The sequence below is a fragment of the Lutra lutra genome, chromosome 9 (assembly GCF_902655055.1).
Source record: "Lutra lutra chromosome 9, mLutLut1.2, whole genome shotgun sequence".
Taxonomy (NCBI): domain Eukaryota; kingdom Metazoa; phylum Chordata; class Mammalia; order Carnivora; family Mustelidae; genus Lutra; species Lutra lutra.
The window spans coordinates 35,212,211-35,232,162 of NC_062286.1; the positions used below are offsets into that span (position 1 = coordinate 35,212,211).

At 57.0% G+C, this 19,952-nt stretch overlaps 1 protein-coding gene across 2 annotated transcripts; it reads right to left on the bottom strand.

Annotated features, from left to right (window-relative positions):
• Window positions 1-3,096: 3,096 nt before the first annotated feature.
• ARID5A (AT-rich interaction domain 5A) lies at window positions 3,097-15,512 on the bottom strand. 2 transcript variants are annotated; one of them, XM_047744626.1, is made up of 6 exons: window positions 15,384-15,401; window positions 8,131-8,246; window positions 6,101-6,153; window positions 5,477-5,574; window positions 5,059-5,218; window positions 3,097-4,709 (listed from the first exon to the last, which is right to left on the bottom strand). In XM_047744626.1, the coding sequence occupies exons 3-6, from the start codon at window positions 6,101-6,103 to the stop codon at window positions 3,471-3,473; spliced, it is 1,500 nt and encodes a 499-aa protein (XP_047600582.1). In that variant the 5' UTR covers window positions 6,104-6,153; window positions 8,131-8,246; window positions 15,384-15,401; the 3' UTR covers window positions 3,097-3,470. The 2 variants fall into 2 exon arrangements, with proteins under 2 accessions (XP_047600582.1, XP_047600579.1); XM_047744623.1 differs by lacking the exon at window positions 6,101-6,153 and having other exon boundaries at window positions 15,384-15,512.
• Between the last annotated feature and the right edge of the window lie 4,440 nt (window positions 15,513-19,952).

Below are 19,952 nucleotides of genomic sequence, written 5' to 3' on the forward strand. Positions count from 1 at the left end.
CCCTCATCCCCCCTCAGAAACCACCAGGATCTATGATCCATTGGTCCCATCCTGGGTCCTGGGTCCCTCACTCCTCCCCTCAACATCCACTCTGTGGCGCCCCCATCGTGATCACCCTTGCTCCACAGATTCTCTGGTGCATCATCAACTCATGTGGGAGTCAGCACCCCCCACTCCAACTCCCTTGGCCACAGCCAGTGACCCCAGGTGGCAAAGAGACCACCTCGCTGTGCTAGTCCTGCAGAAATTCCTGCCACTAGCCTCTTTGGGTGGGAACATGGGGCTTTCCAGAAGCCCCACAGTCCTGCCCTGTGCAGCCTTGCCCCCTCTCTTGGGGATCTCTGATTGCCCTTCTCCCTCCTCAGACCTCTAACCCCTTAGTGCCAGAGCTCCTGAGAAAAGAAACACTCGCCAGAGGCGTCCGTGACTCCCCCCACCACCGCCCCCACTCCAGACCTGTGTTCCCGCCTGCTGCCTGTGTTTCTGTAAATGGGTTCCCCACCCCCCCTTCCCACTCCCCAGCACTGAGTCCCACCCAGAAACCACAGGCCTCTTGTGAGCACAGAGGCCAGGACCCTCCTCTGCTCCAGCTCACTCTGGGACCCAGAAGGGTCCACACATCCAGCTTCAGCACCTCTCTCTCCACCATCTCTCCCCCATCTCACTCTGCTCCAACCCCATAAGTCTGCTAGTTCCTCGGCCGCACTCCCACCCAAGGCCTTTATCCTCCCCAGCCCCTCTGCTTTCCACCCCTAGAGCTGCATGGCTCTCTCTGTAGAAGATGCTACCTTCTACTGAGACCTCCTGGCCACTCTGCTTAATCTCTGCGCCCCAGACATGGGTGGTGGTGACGGCAGCCCGACCCCATGAACACAGTCAGTGCCCCTGAGTTGTACCCCTAAAAATGGTGAAAAGTGTTATGCTAAGTTATATTTTGCCACAAAAACAAATTGTACACTCCACTCCCAGCCCTGTTTGCCTACCTCGTGCTGAACTCCTCCATATTTTAGTTATTCTCTTCCCACCATAGAAAGTCAACAACATGAAGACAGGGGCTTGGATGTTCTGTCCACTAAGGTGTGCCTCCCAACACCTGACACAGTGCTTGGCACCTGCTAGAACAGTAGCTCTGTGTGTCAAGTGCCTGACACATGACCTTCTACTTGAACGGTCACCAGGCAAAGGGGCGGGGAGTCGCCTCCAGAGTCGCTTCCAGAGTCGCCTCCACCCACCACCGCCCTCATTCAGATTTTGGTACACGCGCAGCCAAAGCAAGCCCTCCCCGCCACGCTCAACAGCTTAAATGCCACAGCCCCACAACCTCAGGCAGTGGCCGCCTCTCAAGGAAAGGCGTAGTCCCCAGAGCAACCACCAGAGGGCACCACCACCACAGCGCTGAACCTTCTGTGCCCACGTTCCGCTGCCAGGCGCACACACCTCCCACCTCTGTGCCAGAGTGAGACCGCTGTGGCTTTGTGGATGGAAGGGCCCCCCAGCGACCCTGCCGCATCTCAGGCAGGACCCTGCACACAACACACAACAAGCAGCCCTTACCTCCTCCTTCCCTAGGGGAATCTGACCCCCTACCTGGCAGCTCAGGGTGCTTGCAGGTAGGGTGGCAGGGGAATTCAGCCCTCCCACCCCAATTGTCCACCACTCCAGAAGCCTGAAGAGATGGGCAGCATGAGGGTGCATGTGGGAACGGGGGGCTTAGAACTGGAGGCCGGGTAGCTACTCAGGCTGGTATCTGACATTGCCCAGGAGAAAGGTGGGGAATTGAGAGGCCCCCCACAGAGCCAAGAACAGTGACTGCCACCGTCCGACTACCGCATCCCTGGTCCCCACTTGGAGGGCAGCTCTCTGGTCTGTGCCCATCTGAGCTCCCCCTCCACAGGCAGCTTCCAGAATTGGAGGCTGGAGGCAAGAGGAGCCTGGATGGGATAGGTGGGCTGGGTAGCCAACCTCCTGGTACTAGGTATGTTGTGTGTGCCCTGGGCCAGGTTCCGTCCTACTCAGTGGTGGCACTGGGCAAACAGAGCCCATCCCTGGCCTCAGCCTACTCATCTGTTAACTGAGTGTGCAGGGCAGGGGTGCCGGGGTGTTATCACATAGATTGCTCCTCCCATGGCCTGAGCCCCTGAGTATCCCAGAAGGAAGGCAAGTTCCAAAGGTGGATGTCAAAGGCCACCGTTGACCAGTCTGAGGCTGTCAGCTGGGGGCCTGACCCCACACCTACTCCTACCCCCCGGCCACTGGGTCCAAGACCAGTACCGCCTTTGCAGTAACATGTGTGAAGCTCGGCAGGCTGCTGTCCCTGGCTTCTGAGAACAGGCAGCCTGGGGAGGGGAGGAAAGCCTTGGAAAGGGGCCCTCCCACCCTCCCTCCTACTGAGACAGATGGGGGGCGCCCACTGGTCCCCACACACAGCCTTTAGGAAGGAGGGTATTAGGCTTCAGGGTTTGAACCCCCAGAGCAACCATGGCTGAGAACCTGAGAGCCTGGCTACTTCACTCCCCTTTCCCTCTGGGTGCCTGCCCGCACCCTCCCACCACCCACCCCCATGTCGGGAACCTCCTGGTCCATCTCTGTGCAGCAGGAAATAGAGAGTGGGATGGGGGCTTTGGGAGGATTTGGCAAGCCCTGTGAGTCCATCACCAAGACCAATTCAGGTTCCCTGCTTATACCCTTAGCCCCCAGGGGGACTAACAGCTGTGGGACTCATCCTACTGTTCTGTTCGGGGTCCTGTGGCTTAGTTCTGAATAGTGGAGTCACACCCAAGCGCCTAACTCTGCTCTGTCGCTTCCCTGCTGAAGGAATGAGGCAAGAGGCCAGCCCTCTCCGAACTTAGATCCCCACCTATACAATGAGGCAGATAACAGGCGGCTGTCCGGAGACTCCTGGGAAAGCGGATAGAAAGCACAGGACAAACGTCACCACCTGCTGAAGTGCGAACAGGAGGCGGAGTTCTGCTTTGGGTCCCGCTCTTCAGTGTGGGTGGGAGCATTTCAGACCCGAGTGGATGCTAGTAGGTCTCTCTCTCGGCTCCCCCAGCCCCCCTGCCCCTGGGAAGGGCGGCACCACGCACACCTCGGACCGGGTAGATTCACGCTAGTCTTTTATTGGCTTTTCCATGGCAGCCTGGATACCTCAAGCTGCTCCCCCCTCCTCAGCCCTGCAGCACCTTCCTGGCTTCCACTCTGGGGACCTCGCCGGGAGCGGCCAGCTGGGCACCGTCTTCTCCCAAATCCCGTCCAACAACCGGGGCCCCACGCTCGGGCTGCTTCCTTGAGACAAACCTGGGTTTCCCACGGCCTCCCCTTTGGTGCCGGGCTCCCTAGGGTGCGTTCCTGCGTTGGGCACAGCCCAGCTCTCCCGGGGACTAGGCTCCAGCCCAGACCCCGGGCAGTGCCTCCCTGGCTCAGGCCCCTTCAGACCCTGCACAGCACAGTGCAGCACTGCGGCCTCCGACCTAAAGCTTGGTGTTGAGATGGAAGAAGTGGGGTGCCGCATAGGTTGTGGCAGGAGGCACGTGCCATGCGGACGAGGCTGGGCAAAGTCTGTGGCGGAAGGTGCTGTCGAAGGACGCTGGGGGAATGTGCATCAGACCCGTGGCCATGGGTGAGGGCGCTGTCGTGGCCAGGAAGTGGGCCGGGAAGGCAGGGATGACCAAGGGGCTGAAGGGGAGTGTGGCCTGGCCCTTTAAGTGGTCCGGGGTGCCAGCAAAGTTCAGCGGGCATCGCAGCATGCTGCCCCTATAGGCCTCGGGAAGGGCAGGCCCCAGCGTGGGGCCCAGCAGGCAGGATACGGCCAAGCCAGACCCCACGGATTTGGCCCCACACTCCTTGGCATCCATCTCCTTAAGAAAGGGAGACACGGCCCGCAGTTTTTTGCCACCAGGGGAAAACCCCTCTTCTTCCAGGCTACGCTTGTTGCTCAGGCCTGTGCTGCTAGGGAAGGCAGAGAGGGAAGCAGGGTTCTCAGCAGATACCTTAGCCATGGGGGACACCCAGCAGGCTTTGGGCTTGGGGTAGGGGCTGCCCTTCCTAGAGCTGCCTTTCTGGAATGCAGATGGGCGGTTGGCATCCCCGCCCCATACCAGCTGGGACTCCTTTACCGCCAGGCCCTCCTCTTTGCCAGGAGGCCCCAAGAGGACCCCATCTTTAAAACTGGGGAAGAAGTCCCGAGGGTGCTGGCTGACAGGCTTCAGCACCTCAGTGGGGTACGCATGGAAACAGCCAGTGAAGATGGGGGCTGGCAGGTGGGGACCTGCCGGAGCCTCCTCCCTAAGGCTGCCACCAGGGGCCTGTAATCCCTCCTGAGGGCTCAGCCGGTGCCTGGAGTTCTCAGCTGGCTTTCCTGGGTGCTGTGGACTTTCCGAGAGGAGAACAGCTGCGGAGGCCTGGGGGTCCCTGTTAGGGCTGCCGGCCCCATGGCGACAGCCCTCCTCCTGGCACTGCAAGGCCTCTGCCTTGCTCACCTGGGCCAGGAGTTTCTTTTTGGCCAGTGGTGACATGATGCCATGTGTTCCTTTGCAGTAGAAGCTGGACAGGAGCCGCTTGTAGGCCTCAGGGCAGCCGCTGGCGCCCGTGAACGGTAAAGAGGGCCCCAGGGCCGGGCCTGGCTGTTCTGGGCCCTCCCTGGGGGGTTCCTGGCTGGGAAGCTGTGCCAGGTCAGGGGCGGCATCGGTTTTTGTCTTTCCAGGCACCATCTAGAAGGAGAAAAGGCCATGTCTCAGGGTTAGGTGTGAGGCAAATATCGTGACCTGGGGACCTCGTGGCAGCTAGGGGCATACCCAAGAGCCTCTGTTCACCCTTCCAGCACCTTTGTGAGAAGTTTCCCAAAGGTATTCTGTCCTCTGAACAGACACAGCCTGGTATCAGGACACAGGGCCTAGTGACTGAGGTGCAGACTGGAGTTCAGACAGGACATGGCCCCCCACAGATCTGCCTTCAGAGCAGGTTCTGGGTTTCCTGAGCAGGGAGCTCTGCAGCCATGGTGTGGGCAGGGACGGTGAGGCCCAGGGTCCGCTGGTGGCCCGAGGCAGGCTCAGAGCTTACCTGGTCCAACCGTTTCTCCTCCTTGGCCTTCTTCAGCTTCTCAGGGGCCCCGTCATCGCCCCGGGACTCCTTGGCCATCTTGTACTGCTTCCTGGGCTTGGAAGGGGGCAGCGGCTTGTCGTCCTCCCCCTTCAGATGCCGCACATATGGGAGCACTAGCCTGAGGAGGAGGACAGCGTGTCCACCAGGAGGCCGGCCCATGCCACACCGTTCCCACTGTCTAGGCCCCCTGGCCTCCCCACACCGTCAACCCCTGGGGCCCATGCTCTTCCTCCTCTGGGCTGGGATAAACACAGCGCACACTGCTCTGGTGGTCCGTGGTGTGTCCACACCACACCCCACTCCTCGCCCTGCTGCAGTTGTGCCCCGCTCCATGGTGCCAGCCAAGGTTACCGCCAGGGTCTCCAGCCAGCCGTACCTCTCGTAGTGGCGGCGTGTGCACGTGGCTGCGCTCGTGCTGCCCGGGCTGCCCCCCAGCTCGTCGTACACGTTCTTCCAGAGGCGGCGGCCCGTCACCTGCAAGGGCACCACGTGAGGCCATGACCGGCACACACTCCCCTGGCAGTGGGGCGTCCTGGCAGCTCCAGACCCCCGCTTGGCAGGGATGGGGGCAAGGACTGCAGTTTTGCAGTTGCTTCTCCAGCAGTGGCAGTGGGGCGGTAGAGCTCCCCTGGCCGCTAGCCAGTTCTCCCCCCTAGGACCCGCTACCTGACTGCCAGCCAAGCAGCTTTCCCGGCACTGGGGGCGGGGTGGGGGGTGCGGGGGGGCGGGTGGGAGGTTGCACGAGGAAGACAGAACAGATGGGAAGACAGGAAAACTTGCTTTGAGCAGCAAAGTACCAGAACAAGGCAGGCCCTCTTCCTCACAGCATGCGGGACAGCTGCAGAAGGGGCAGGGTTTGGGGCCCTGCCTCTTCCTCCTATCTGGCCATGAGGACAGCTCTGTCCCCAGACCAGGCTCTTCCTCCTCAGGTCCCCACAGGGTCCAGGGGGAACAGGGTACAGGATGCCACATGCTGAGGACTCAGAGGTACCCTCCTTACCATCTCATAGGCCCCCAGCTTCTCCACTGCTTTGTAGATTTTCCACAGGTTAACTGGAGAAGAGAGAGGGCAGGGCCCTGTCAGTCTCCATGGGAGGAAGGGGTAGCCAGTGGCCCATTCCCCTGGACCTGTCAGCGGGGCACGGAACCAGCACACGCCCAGACAGGGTCAATGCAATGGATGGCTGGGCTAGGCCCTGAGTGCTGGGGGCCCGGTGGCCGGTGAGGACAGAAATCTGGCCCCACCCACTGCAGCCCTGCTCCTGGAGGGGGGCGCCCTTTCTGTGTGCGACCCCTGTGGGCTGGCATCACCCGGGGTTGCCCAGAGTGGGGGTGCCTGCCCGACACCCTGCCTGGATGGGATCCCCTACCGGGCTCCCCCTCCCTGCCTGCACCCCAGGGACGCACTCTGCTTGAAGCCGAGATGGGGCACCCTCTCGATGGGCGTGTGTCGCTCCTTCATGAACTTGTAGAGGCTGACCAGGAAGGCCTGCTCCTCCTCCCGCTCCTGGTCCTCCTCCCGCTCCCCGCCTGCCTCGGGGGAGTCCTGGAAAGAACAGGAGGCATTGGGATGAGCCCCCAGTTGGTGGGTGGCTGGGGATAGGTGGAACCACCAGCTGCTGGGGAGGAAGGAGTGGTGTGGCCCCCAACCCCAGGCTCCTGCAGGAGGAAGCAGGCCCCCAGGTGCCCAGCTCACAGCTCTGGGCTAGAGCGTCTGTTTCTGGCATCAGAAAGGTGCGTCTGTCAGCTGTTAGTGCCCAGGACCCCGGGTCACAGTCCACAGGGGCCAGGCTCCAGAGACGGCCAGAGGAGCAGCCCTGCAGCTTCTCCGGGCTCTCTAGACACAGACCACTTCTCTGTCGTGCTCTAGATTTGTTCTGTCTGCATCTCGGCTCCTCTACCGGACTGTGAGCTCCTGGTGGCAGGCTCCTGGGGACCTCTGTGGTCAAAGCCAAAGGAATGAAGTGCCTGGTGTTTTCTGGCACTGCAGGGTCCTGTGTCCACTGAGCCTTTGCCGTGGCGGCCTGCCTCTCTGAGCCGCCGGTCTGCTGGCAAAGCCCTGTCCTGGGTTCCTGACAGCCCTCTGTCAGGTGCACCAGACTGTCGGTTTCTGCTTCCAGAGGGACAATTTCTGCTGAGGCTTTTCATTTGTTGGTGGCTCAGAGCAGAAGGGTATGGTTGGGCTGGGGCTCGGGGCTTGGAGAACAGACAGCTCTCAGGTCCTGGATGGGGATGCCCCAAACACCAGAAGCAGGTAAATCATCTGGGCGGGAAACAGTCCAGAGAGCTGTGCGTTCCCAAGATGCTCAAGCACCACGGCAGTGTTTCTGAGCCCTGATAAGTGGATCACGAACTCACGTGTCACCTAAGAAACTGTAACGTACTGGGGACCCTGAGAGCTGGTCTGGTGCAGGCCTCAGAAGGAAGGCCCTCTCGCGGCCGCTCTTCCCGTGAACCTGCTCTTCCATGCAAGCTGTTAAGAGCTGTTAACGTTTCCAACTACTCTTCCGTATGGATCGGGATTTCACTCCAGACTGTGCCACCAGAGCAAAAGGCCGGAAGGAGTGGGTGCTGAGGCCAGCGCTCCACAATGTGCCCCGTGGCTCCCTCTCAGACTACACTCACCAAAACAGCCTCAGTGGTCTCACTGAGTGACTTTGATATCCACGCTGTGAACTTGGAGGGAGGCATGGGTGTATGTGTGGTTTGTCCTAAAACTGTGCTTTTATCTGCTTTATTCATCAGGGTTCTGGGCAAATCACTGGCTAAGAGGGTTCTGCTAGGACAACTAAGTCTGAAACCCCTGCCACGGGTGACGGGCGGGTCCTGTGTCCCTGGCTCCCAGCTCCCACAGTGCCTGATGGAGGCTGGAAACCGCAGGGCCAGGCTCCGCTCCTGGCTCTGCCGGCTGGAGGGTTGGGAATACACCCTCCTGAGAGCCTGGGGAGTCCCCAGGTTCACCTGGGAGGCTGTGCACAGTGGAGGGAGAGGGCAGGGAAGAGGTTCCCCAGGGGTCACCCCCCAACTCACCTCCAGATGGACGGGGCTCTGGCTCCTGCTCTGCTCACCATGGGGTTGAGGGGACACAGATGGGTCAAGGGATTCACCCTCCTCTGACTGTTTCTTTTTCCCTTTGACAGGAGGTGCTGCAAGGAGAGAAGCAGAGGGGGAGGGGGAGAGAGCACTTGAGGCACAGGCTGAAGAGCAGGCAGTGAGGAGCGGTCCTCCAGGAGAGATGGCAGGTCCTCCCACCCCCACTGAACCCGGCAGGTGGGAAGCCGTGTGTCCTCTGCCCCCTGGGCCCTGACTGCATGCAGGCTGGCTCTCTGCACGCGCCTATGGGATCACCCTGGCGGCCCACGCTGATTGGCTTACCCCCAACTGGGCCCCACGCCTGCTGCTGTTCCCTCCTCTGTTCCGGCCAGCCCCTCATATCTTTGAAGAAAAGGCCACCTAAACCACCCCAGAGGCAAGTCAGAGGAGGGTAAGGTTGGGGCTGCGGCGCTCAGGGAAATCCTGTCTCAAAAGCCACCCCACACTCAGGCGGAGTTTCCACAGCCCCGTGGGTGAGCTGGGAAGTTGCTGAGGCTCCCACATTCGGGAGTCCAGAAGCACCACGGCGGGTGCTGGATCCTCCAGGAGGAATCAGAAGACTAGAAGCTCCTGTTTATGAAACATCGGACCTTTTCACGCACACCTGCAGAGTTCTAAGTGCCCCTAATTAGGAAACTTGCTCCTCTCACCTGCAAGGGTCTGGTAACCCTCCAGGTCTCACCCGACAAGCCACTTCCTCTGGGCGGCCTTCCTCAGCCCCCAGCCAAGCACAGCACTCCTGCTTCTCGTGACCCTTGTGGCGATTCGCAGCCACCGGGACCCACTGCCCACCACCCGTCAGGCTTTCTGAAGGTTCAGTGAGTGCCCCACCCCCGTACCCCACACAGTTTGGGTGCCAGGTTTCAGGGAGCAGGCGCAAGTCTCACAACAACCTGCACCGGGGTGGAGCTGGATTTTACTAAGGGCAGCCATGAGCTGATAGCTGCAGAAACATCCAGAAACCCCTGGAATGCTGGAACCGGCCTCAGGCCCGCTGACAGGTCGCAGGGCACCTGCGCTCAGGAGCCCAGGTCGTTAGATCACCCTTTCTTTCCTTCTAACTCGCCTTTCCTTTTTGTTAGCCTACTGTGAGCTATCCCATTCTCTGGGTTTGCTCCCACTCAGGAAATCCCTCCTGCTGGGCACCTGCAACAGTCCCCTCTGGTCCTCGAGAGAGAATCTCCTAACAATAAACCCAGACCCGTGTGATCCATGTGGCCAGAACGGGCGGGTGACACTTCACTCATGCTGTGTGGGTCCCTGGCTCCGCACGTATGTTTTCTTCTTCTGAAGCCAGAGAGGCCAAGTCGCCTGTCTCCCGAGGAGACCCGGGCTCAAAACGAGGTCTCTCTGAGCACCAACCCAAGTGGCCTGGCCGCCACTGTGGCTGCTGTCGTTACCAGGATCTGCGGAGCCTTGATGAAGAGTCCGAATAAGCCTGGGGGAGAAACCCACGCCAAGGCAATCGGCCTTCCTCTCAGGCTGGCTTCTGATCAATCAAGACATGATCAATATCCCAAAATAACAGGGTGTTAACAACTGAACCCCCCCACCCCCGCCCAGCAGGCTGATCCCTTTCCTACTGCATTCTTGGGTGACTCTGTACCTCAGTCTTCCCTTCTGTGAAATGGGAGAGAACGACCTTGAGTCCTTTGCTCACTGTCCTCCAATTGGTGAAGTCTCCCGCGTCAGTGGCGGACCCGCTTCCACCAGCTCCTCTCCTTGCTCCCCCTGCCCCCTCTGCCTGTTTTCACACCCTCTCTGCCTTCTTTCCCGCTGGTCCAGCTTCTCGGCATCAAAGGACTCTCTCCACCCTGAGTCCCTCCCTGTGGTGTTACTGCGGCTTCTCACTGGAGCCTGCCTGCACACTTGCTCCGGGCCCCTGGCAAGTCGCTGCCCTCGACCTCCGAAGACTAAGGTGGTAGGACCAGGGCCCGTTAGAATCACAAGGGAGCGCTTTGAGACTCTGATGACTGTGTTCCCCTACTCCCCCGCCCCAGTCTGATTTAAGGTTCTGTGAGGAGCATCAGAGTTTAAGGCTCCCTGAGGTTCTCAAAGGGTGAACCAGTTTGAGAGCCACGGGGCCCGAGGACCTCTGTCCCTTCTGCCTGGTTCCAGAGTTGGTGAGCTCTGGCTGGGCCACACTGAGGGAAACCTCCCGGAGTCGGGCACTCGGGTTACCTGGAAAGGAGGTCACCAATCTGAGCTGTTTAACCCCAGACAGGAAAGGACCAGAGCTCTTGCCTAGAGCCACAAAGGGAAATGCTCTCTTTATCTTTGTGTCCAGCTGAGTCCCCAAGTGAACTCAGACTCCCTTCTCTCCCAACCAGGCTAGCTAGCAATGCTCTCTGTCCTAGCAGGGCCTTCTGGGCCTCCACCTGCATAGCCTTAGCTGAGGGAGAGCCCCCTCTTTCTCTGGGAAGCCCTCTGTCCTGTGCCTGGCTCCCCTACACCCTCCTTTCCCCAGTCATGTGTAGACCAGGGTTCCTGCTAATCTTCATTTGGAAAAGGGGTCTGCTAGGAAAACTAAGTCTGAGACCCCTGCCACAAGTGACAGACTGGTCCCCCGTCTACCTGACAGGCTCCCAGCTCCCCCACCATCCAGTGCAGCTGACACAGGGCTGGGCTGCTCTCCTGGCTCTGCAGGGGAAGGAAGGGGCTTGGGGACCAGAAATCCTAGGTTCCCAGCCACATCCAGCCTGCAGAGGCAGGACAGTCCCACTTGCTCCTGAATGACTGCTGCTGCCAGGGGCTACTGAGTTCCTGTCCCTCTCTCACCACAAAGCCTCAGATGCCCCATTGTAAAGGGGAGGTGGATCCACTCTGCGAGAAGAAAACCTCTGCTTGCCAAAGAACTGTCATTCAGACATGGCTTTTTCCATCTAGGAAGCAATAATGACAATAATGGTGATTATTATTTCATGTTTACTTTGAACACATCTGGGACCTATAAGGTGTGAGATCGGGATCTAATCCTATTTCCCCCCAACGGTTAGGTGGTCCCAGTACAGACCGAGTGATGCCCTTCCCCCAGCGATCTGAAATGCTACTCTCCCTGTAACCTAAAGGCTGAGAAGGAACACATCTGAAACCATTTCTGGATTTTTCTGTTCTATTTCATTTACTGTGGCATGCCAGCACTGGTGCACACTGTTTTAATTGTAAAACAGCTTACTATCCAGAGGGCAAGTCTCCCATCATTAGTCTTTTTAAATCATTTTTTTCTGAACTTCAGGATAGTTTTATCACATTCCTTTAAAAAAGAAAACAAACCACTGGGGTTTTGGTTGAATTGCATTTAAATTTAGCAATCACTTTGAAGAGAAGTAACACCTTTCCGATGCAGCATCTTCGGGACTGCAGGTCTCCCAGATTCAGGCTTCCCCCTGCTGTCCTCAGATATTCCTGCTTAAAGGCCCTGTGTTTCCCATTAAGCTTATTCCTCAGGTTTTGGGCAGCTAGATAATAGTGTGAGAAAAGCTTTGGTAACCTACAGTAGAACTTCGCTCTACAGCCACCGCTATTCCCTTCTGTCACTGCTAGAAAGAGGACGGGGGCTGCTGGTTGGGCCAGGATAGGAGCCCCTGGCCCCTGGTGACCCAGTGCCTCACTGGGCAGTGAGTAGGGGTGGCCGAGTGCTGGGCAGGGGGAATTGCCCAAGGCCCTTCTGGCACTGCGAACTTGATTTCTGTTTAACTCCATGGCCTGTGTTGAAGTCAAGCTTAACCCCCAGGTCCGAGTGCTTGCTTCAGCAGCACATATACTAAAACCCCCAGGTCCGAAAGTCACAGCAGTGAAGAGGTTGGTTTAAGTCACTAAGTCCAAGGAGGCTGCTTCCTGAAGGCTGCTTGTTCTCGAGTGATTCCCTACTTCTCTCTCTGCACTATATACACTCCACCAACTCCAACCAGCGCTCCTGGTGGGCCCTGGACTAGGCATTTTGGGACATTGCTTCACTGACTCTAGCCACCCAATGGATACTATCTCCCCCTTTTTACAGATACAGCACACAAGGATCCCAGAGGTTCAATAACTCGCCTGAGGTCATGCAGCTTCCTAGTAACAAAGCTGGGATTCAGAACCAGAGCAACTGTCCCAGGGTTCCGAACCCTGCGATCTAGGGTTTTTAACAGAAGCAGGGGGTCCCCAATCTCCCATCTCACCACTCCTGTTAACCTGCTGAAAAGAGTCTGCCTCTACTGACAAGCTAAAATCAGGCAGGAGCGGGACAGAAGCGCGGGGAAGGGACTCTGACTCCGGAGAGGAGCTCCTCCCACCAAGTCAGCCTCTGCTTCAGGGGGTGTGCCAGACCCCCATGCATCTGATGTTCTAAGCAGAACAAAGTGAGAAACAAGGCTTCCCACACAAACAACAGCCAAGCGTGTGCTTGTGTACACAGACCTCCCCGCTGTGTGTACACACCCCCCACAGGGAGATCGGAGGTCTGTGTGTCCTGCTCACTCCCCTCTGTGTGTCACTGTCCAGAGCACTGTGGGGCCGGGAGCAGGTGCTCCATAAACAGCCGCAGGGGTGCAGTATGAGCTACTTGATCTCAGATGCTCCTGGTGCAGAGAGGGGCTTGGGCTATGACTAGTTCAAGGCCATACAGTCTGTCAGAGACCTAGTGCCAGACCCCACCACCTACCACCTATATCTCCTCTCTCTTATCCTCCCCCACTTCCCTCTTCCCCCTCCATATCTCTCTCTCTCTCTCCTCTCTCTTCTCTCTCTCTCTCTCTCTCTCTCTGCCTGCCCTGCCCCGCCCCATTCACCCTTGGTGTAATGGGAAGGAAGCAACACTTCCTTTCATGAAAAGTCACCCACTGGGAGCACTGCGTCAATTACAACAATAATGGTAACAGGCGTCTCAATAACAACCAGCAGAAACCGCCCCACCTCGCCCGAGGTTGTTGGCTTAAGTTTCTCTTAGTTTGAGCTGGAGCTAAAACAAAGACGCCCTTTGAGGCAGCCCGTCCATTCCGTGGCCCAGAAGCCGGCTGCCTGGCGGAGTCTCGGGTGCGGAGCTCTCACCAGTGGGCAGTGTGGGGAGGGAGGAGCTGCCAAGGGCTGTGCTCCAGCCAGCACTGAGGATAGCTGAGCTGGACACGGGACCCCTGAAGGCACAGGGTACAGCTTCTGCCCGGCTCTGCCTCAGTGTCTCAGCCAGGGCTGGGGGAAACAGGGTTTGAGAGCAGAGGGGCCAAGATGACAGTCTTGAGAGAAATATAGAAAGGCAGGGGACACGAGGGCTCCAAATATGACTACCAACTCCTAACCCCACTGGGACGCCTGTCCCCCTTTTGCCAGCTCTGGTATGTCCTTAAAGACCCTATTCGGGACTAGGCTGACTCCTCACTGTCGCGCCTCTCCAGGCCTGGGAGGTAGCTGATAATAGTAACAGTTCCTCCTAAGGATGGTTTCCTATGTCCCCATGAACTATATTTCGTGTTCCCATTCCACCTATGGAGAAACCAGCCTCTATGACTTGTCCAAGACATGGCCCAAGAGTAGAGACATGGCCAGGATGGGAGGAAGGCTGCCTAACTCCTGCCTGGGGCACTCCATAGCCTATTGCTTTTCCAACCCCCACCCCCCCACTCAGAGACCCCAGGGGCCTAACGGGGTGTGGGCAGTACCTGGTCAGTTTACCACCATGTAAAAGGAAGGCAAGAGGGAGGGGAGAGGTGTTGGAGGACTGCCTCTCCAGACCTCACTCTAAGCCTCAGTTTCTCTGACTGGATGTCAAAGAAAGAGGGCCTGATCTTCTGAGGTCCTTTCTACCTCTCCTCTGCCACTCCAGAGTTCTAGCCCCAGGTGGGTGCCCACGGTTCCAGTGGAGTCTGGAACTTGGTGGGGCGGGGGGGGGGGGGGGGCAGACTCTCTAGCCACTACCTCCCATTCCTCCTTTGCCCCGGCAGGCATCTGGGCGCATAGATGCTGACGCCCCCAATAGTGGTCCTTCGGAAGGGGCGAGAAGCACCTGTTGGCCTCCCCTCGGCCCGCACAGTCCTCCCAGCTGGCTAACCACCGGGCAAACAAAGGGCCGCTGGGCCTGGCCAGCGCAGTGACCCCAGACCTGCACCATGAGCCCTCGCAGTCTGGCGCCTGGAAGGCTCCACCACCCGCCCCCCCTCAACGTCGGCAGGGCTGGGGGGACTTGAACCCCGCTTGAGGGCGCCCCCGGGACACTGTGGGAGGGACCGAGATGCGGCCACTCCGCAGCTCCGCCAGAGCGTGAAGCCAAACATCTCTCCTCGCACGTTCGCAGCCTGAGCTTCAACTCTCAGCCCCCATCGCTCCCAGGGCTGCCACCCTGTTCCATCTGGAGACCGAAGGAAAGAGAAGAAAAACGCAAGAAAGAAGACGACAGCAAAGAGGGAAGCTGCTGCCGGCAGGCAGAAGAAGATGGACAGGGACAAGAATAAGAGAGAATGGAGAGGAAAAGAGAAAAGGGAAGAGAAAAGAGAAAGAGAAAGGGTAGGGGGCGGGAAGCCGGTAACCGCCGAAGGATCAGAACACCCCTCTACTGAAAGAGGAACAGTTGATTCTTCAAAGTGCATTGAGCAAGTTCTTCAAAACCCGCGCAGAGTCACTTTCAGGAAACGGCGGCCGCAGTGGAAAGCGCCCAGCGCGCGCCCAGGGACCCCGGTGCCTCTTCTCGGCCGCGCCGGCGAGTTCTGAGAACCGCGGGGATGTGACGGGGCGGGCAGGGGGGAGGGGGGGCAAATGGGGGCTGGGAGACAGAGAAACTGCTGCGGACAGCCTGTCACAACAAATTAGCTGAGACCAGCTCGAGATTGAAACCACAGCAGGAAGTGGGATGACAGAACCGTACAGGACTTGGTAAATTTCAGCCAAAAGACGACGAAAAGAGTTTCGAGATAAACGTCCGGGAAGCCCCTGGCCGCCAAAACTTTTTGTCTTTCCTTTTTTCGAAGAGTGTGCGCCGACACCCAGCCTCACCCTCTCCCGCGCAGGGCGGAGGGCGCTGGCGCCCCAGGCCGGGCTAGGTCGCCGGCGCCCTGGACTGGGAGTCCACTTCCCACCCCCCCACCCCCACCCCAGTCCCGACTCGCCCCTTCTAGCGGCCCCGACGGCCACGAGGGCCTGAAGGGGATCTGGCAGGGCAATCTCGCCCCCCTCCACGGGGCCGCCAGCCCCGTCCCAGGACAGGCCACGGTGCCGCTTACCCATGGCCCGGCGAGGTCCGTCGGCTCCCGCCCGAGGGGCCCGACACGACCGGCTCTCCGACCCCGCGCTCTCCGCGCTACTGGCCCGCGGCGCCGCAAGCCTGCCTCCTCCCCGCCGCTCAGTCCCGCTCCGCCCGGGCACCGCCCCCGCCCCACTCTGGGCTCCGGTTGGTGGGCCCAATTTTTCCGCGAGGGGGCGGGGGCCGCCCCCGAGCCCGGGGGCCTCTGGGAGTTGTAGTGCGCTTTCCGTCTCCCCAGGCTCAGAGACCTAGGTATCTGAAAGAGGCTCTTTGGCTACAGGGCCTGAGGCAGGACACCCCGGAATCACTGCTGCCTGTGCCTTAAGGGGCAAAACTAGTCTTGGAAAATTCCTCCTTGCTCTTCAGTAGGGCACTGGGGCTGAGTGGGGTGAGCAAAGTGCTTCTGACTTTGAGTTAAACTGGGTCATGGGTATTTTCCAACTCCCACCCTGACCAACATGGAAGTAGAGGTGGTTGGTGTTAGCTAAACAAGGCTAGCCCAAACTATCGAGTCCTTTGGTCAAAGTTCTGTGGGGTCCCAGAAACACCTGGGGCCGGAAGCCTGCCCACTGTGGCCAATGTTCATAGATGTCGCAAAGACAGAGACTGGCAGCTACAAAGCATTCCAATGAGGGGGCATGACCCCTGCTTGGGGAGCAGAGGGTGAGGCAAGGGTGAGGTGGGCACCCGAGGAGCTGCTGAGCCTGCCGCGGCAGTTTCCACCAAAGGGAGGAGTTAGTCACGCTAAATTGAGGCTCGCCTTCGAGAGCCCAAGATCTCACAGCATCATTCACAACAGCCAAAAGGTGGGAACAACCATGGACGTGAACAGATGAATGGATGAAGTGTGTTATGTCCATTAATGGAGTATCATTCAGTCTTGGAAGCAAATTCTGACATGTGCTACGTGGATGAACCTCGATGACATTATGCTCAGTGAAATAAGCCAGACACAAAAGGACCGATGCTGTTATAGTCCACTTATGTGAGGCACTTAGAGAACAATTCATAGAGACAAATAGTAGAACAGTGGTTGCCTAGGGCTGGGGGCGTAGAGAGAGGAATGGGGAGTTGTTTAATAAATACAGAGTTTCAGTTTTACAAGATGAAAAAGTAGCAATGGATGGTGGCCTGAATGTACTTAATGCCACTGAAATGTACACTTAAAAATGATTACAATGGTAAATTTTATGTTATGTATATTTTACCACAATCTGAAGAAAAAAGAGGCTGTGTTCTCAACATTTGACTAGCTAGGACTTGAACCCTGTTGCTAACTCATAGTTGGCACTCACCATATTTTTTGTTGATTAGTTCTAATACAACAACTCTAGGTATTTCCCGCCATTACTGTCCCCATTTTGTAGGATAAAACTGAGGCTCTTGGAGGTTAATTGGCTCAAGTGATACAAGTGGTAAGTGGCAGAGCCTGAGCTAAATCCAGGCACTGGGGCTCCAGAAAGACCTCCTTAATCATCTCCTTCAGCCATTCCTTGGGAGCACCATTAACAGAGTGAGGGACTACAGCCTGAGGAGGAGAGAGCATAAGGGGAAGACATAGCGCTAGTGAGGAAGTGGTGGGCCAGCAAGACGTCAACAAGGAGCTTGAACTGAGTCCTGGAATCCAGGAGTGAGGTGCAGACTTGAAATTTAGGTGGCTGAGCAACCTTCATGACCCAGGCACACCAAACTTTTTTGTACCCATTCCTGCCCTCCTGTCATCCTAAACAAATGGACCAGGGTGGCAAGTTGGTTAGACCCTGGGATGGAAGATCTCTGTCATCTGAGAGCTGACAACACTGTAAGCTCTCTTATCTCCCTCATAGTGGGGTGGTTTGTAAGAGCCAGTGCCCGTAGATTTAGGAACAAATGCATCATCGACAATAATTAGTGACTGCTCGGAACAACTGTTATCATGGTGACTGTGCTAGTGTGCTCCACTTCCCCGTTTCCAAACTCTCCAGGATAGCTGAGGCTGTGGTGGGGTGGCTGACAAGGCAGTACAATGCCATCAGGAAGCTGAATGGCCCGTTTAGTCCCACTTTCACCCATTCCATAAGGATTGATTGCCTAAGGTTTGGGATAGAGACCTGGCTGCTCCCCTCAGGGTCATAGTCGTAGGCAAATCCTCCCTCCTGTATTGGAGACCCCCCTCTGACAAGGAACTCACTACTTTACAAATCAGCAGCTCATCCCACCAAGGAATAGGGTTATTCTGCCATCCAGGCAGCCGACCACACTCTTACAGACAGTGGCTGTTGTGCAAAGCCTCAGCAAGTCAACACCTGCCTCTGCCAACCTGAGAACAATATGATCTAAATTTAATTGCCTCTCGAGGCAACTGTTTGCTATAGAATGTAATTTACAATGGCCAATAAATCTTGCAGCGGAACAACATCTCCATTTGCCTCCCTAAAAGCATAAACACTTCCATTGCTCAAGCCTTTATGTCACACACCTCCATGTTCACCCACAGCCCCCGTCCCCCTGCACGCTCTGACGATAGGCTCCCAGCCCAGGACAGCCTGAGAGAAGTCACCTAGCTCCTCAATGTCTTGATGTCTCTCTGTGCGTCAAAAACACACAAGCAAATAAACCCACTAATAAATGCATTCTTCCTGCAAAACATTACAAACAAATCGCTCCTCTCTGACACCACTCCAAAAATCATTTCCCTCCTGGCCCCAGAGATAAGGACTATCAAATTGGGTAAAATCTTCCAGAACCTTCCCTATGCATTTTCATAAATATATGTATCCACGATGTAGAAAAATATTTAGCTTTGTTTTATGGGTGTTTTTAAACAGATGATACAACTCTAACTGTTCCAGTCTTGCTTTTTTGTCCAACAATAGACTTCGGAGATCTCTCCATGTCAGAACACAGATCTGCCTGTTTCCTAACTCCTGGGCTGCATGCTTTGGTGTGAATCTACCACAGTGTCTTTATTTAACTCCCTCTTTGATGGCATTTAATCTTTTTTTCAATTACATGAGTCCTCTGAGAACATTCAGGACCACCTTAGAACACTTTCAGGGCCCAAAGCCCACAAAATGTTCCCAGACACTGAGCTAAAGCTAAAAGCTGCCTTCTCATAACTCCTAACTCCCAGGCCCCTTTGCTGGCCCGGTTCTTAGAAGAAAACCTGGCCGTGGAGGTTCTTCTCATCCTGGAGCTCTCCAAGCTGGAGGGCCCATTCAAGATCTGTCCACCTGGCCTCATTTTAGAGAGGCAGCCACCAGGCCCAGAGATGTTAAGTGCGTTGCACAAGGTCACAGAGCACGCCAGTGTTGCTTCTTCTGGGACCCACATGAACCCGTCCAGCTCACTCAGAAAACAACGCACTGCCAGTTCTTGCCCTGGGAAGCTCTGTTCCCAGGCTCAGCAGTTGCAAAAGGCCCCCAGGGCTTTGTTTTCAAAGAAGAAATGAAGCGGGAAGTATTTTTAACAGTATTTTTAACTGCTGGCCCCGCCTTGCTCCTGCCTTGCTCCCTCGTGCTAGCTGTCCAGGAAAGGCCGGCTTCACAGTGGCATTGCAACTCATGGAAAACAACAAACGCCCGAAATAGATGATACCCAAGCTCAGGAATGGAAAAAATTGGCTCATGCCTTCAAATGCCTCTTTTAGAAAAAGCCAAGAATAGCTTTCAGCCTTTGGGGACCTGCTGGGGGTGAGGGAGTGAGGAGGTGTGGTGCTGGGACAGGGATCGAGCCAAGATTGAGATCGCCAAGGGCCCAACTTCCAGCCAGAAGAGTTTTGGCCACTTTCCCCCAGGGCACGTGAAAACCAGTTTCCCCAGCTCTGTCCACCCAGGGAGCCCTGTGCACATCCAGCTGCTTGTTCCCTCTGACTCCCCACTGCACCCTCACCCCTTAGCCCTGCCCTTCAGTTGAATCGGGAACAATTTCCTTTGTGGGGCCAGGCCTGGACTGGGAGCTCCTCCATCCCACCAAGGGCCTCTCAGGGTGGAAACCTGAGATTCTGCCTGCCCTTCCTGAGCCTGAAGGGTGAAAGCCGATTCCCTTGTGTTGGGAGGGAGGGGAATGACAAAGAGAAAAAATGGGGGTTTGGATACCTCCATAGACAGCCGCTATGTGGCCTTGGGCAAGTCACTTGACCTGTTGGAGGCTTAGCTTCCTCCTGTGGAAACCAGTGGTAGTCTTTGATTTACTCATTCATCCAACAGTTGGTCCGACTCCTTACCAGCACTGGGCTAGACACTGAGGCCATAACCACAAGCAGAACAAAGCCCTGATCCTTTGGATCAGAAGATGTACCCTTGTCAACCTCACAGGCTGCAGGGAATTAGCCATCCCTTCTTCACACAGCTTCTGAGCCACAGCCTGGCACTAGGAGGGGGCAATGCTTTGGACTAGTGTTTATGAGACGTTATGCCAAACATCTTACCTCCGTGATGTCATTTTCCCTGTGATGTGGACACTGTATTTATCTCCATATTACAGCCGAGGGCGTTAAAGAGCAGAGAGTTCGTGCTGGATAAGTTCAGAGGCTCGTCAGCAAACAGTAAGGAGTAAGGAAAAGCCGACT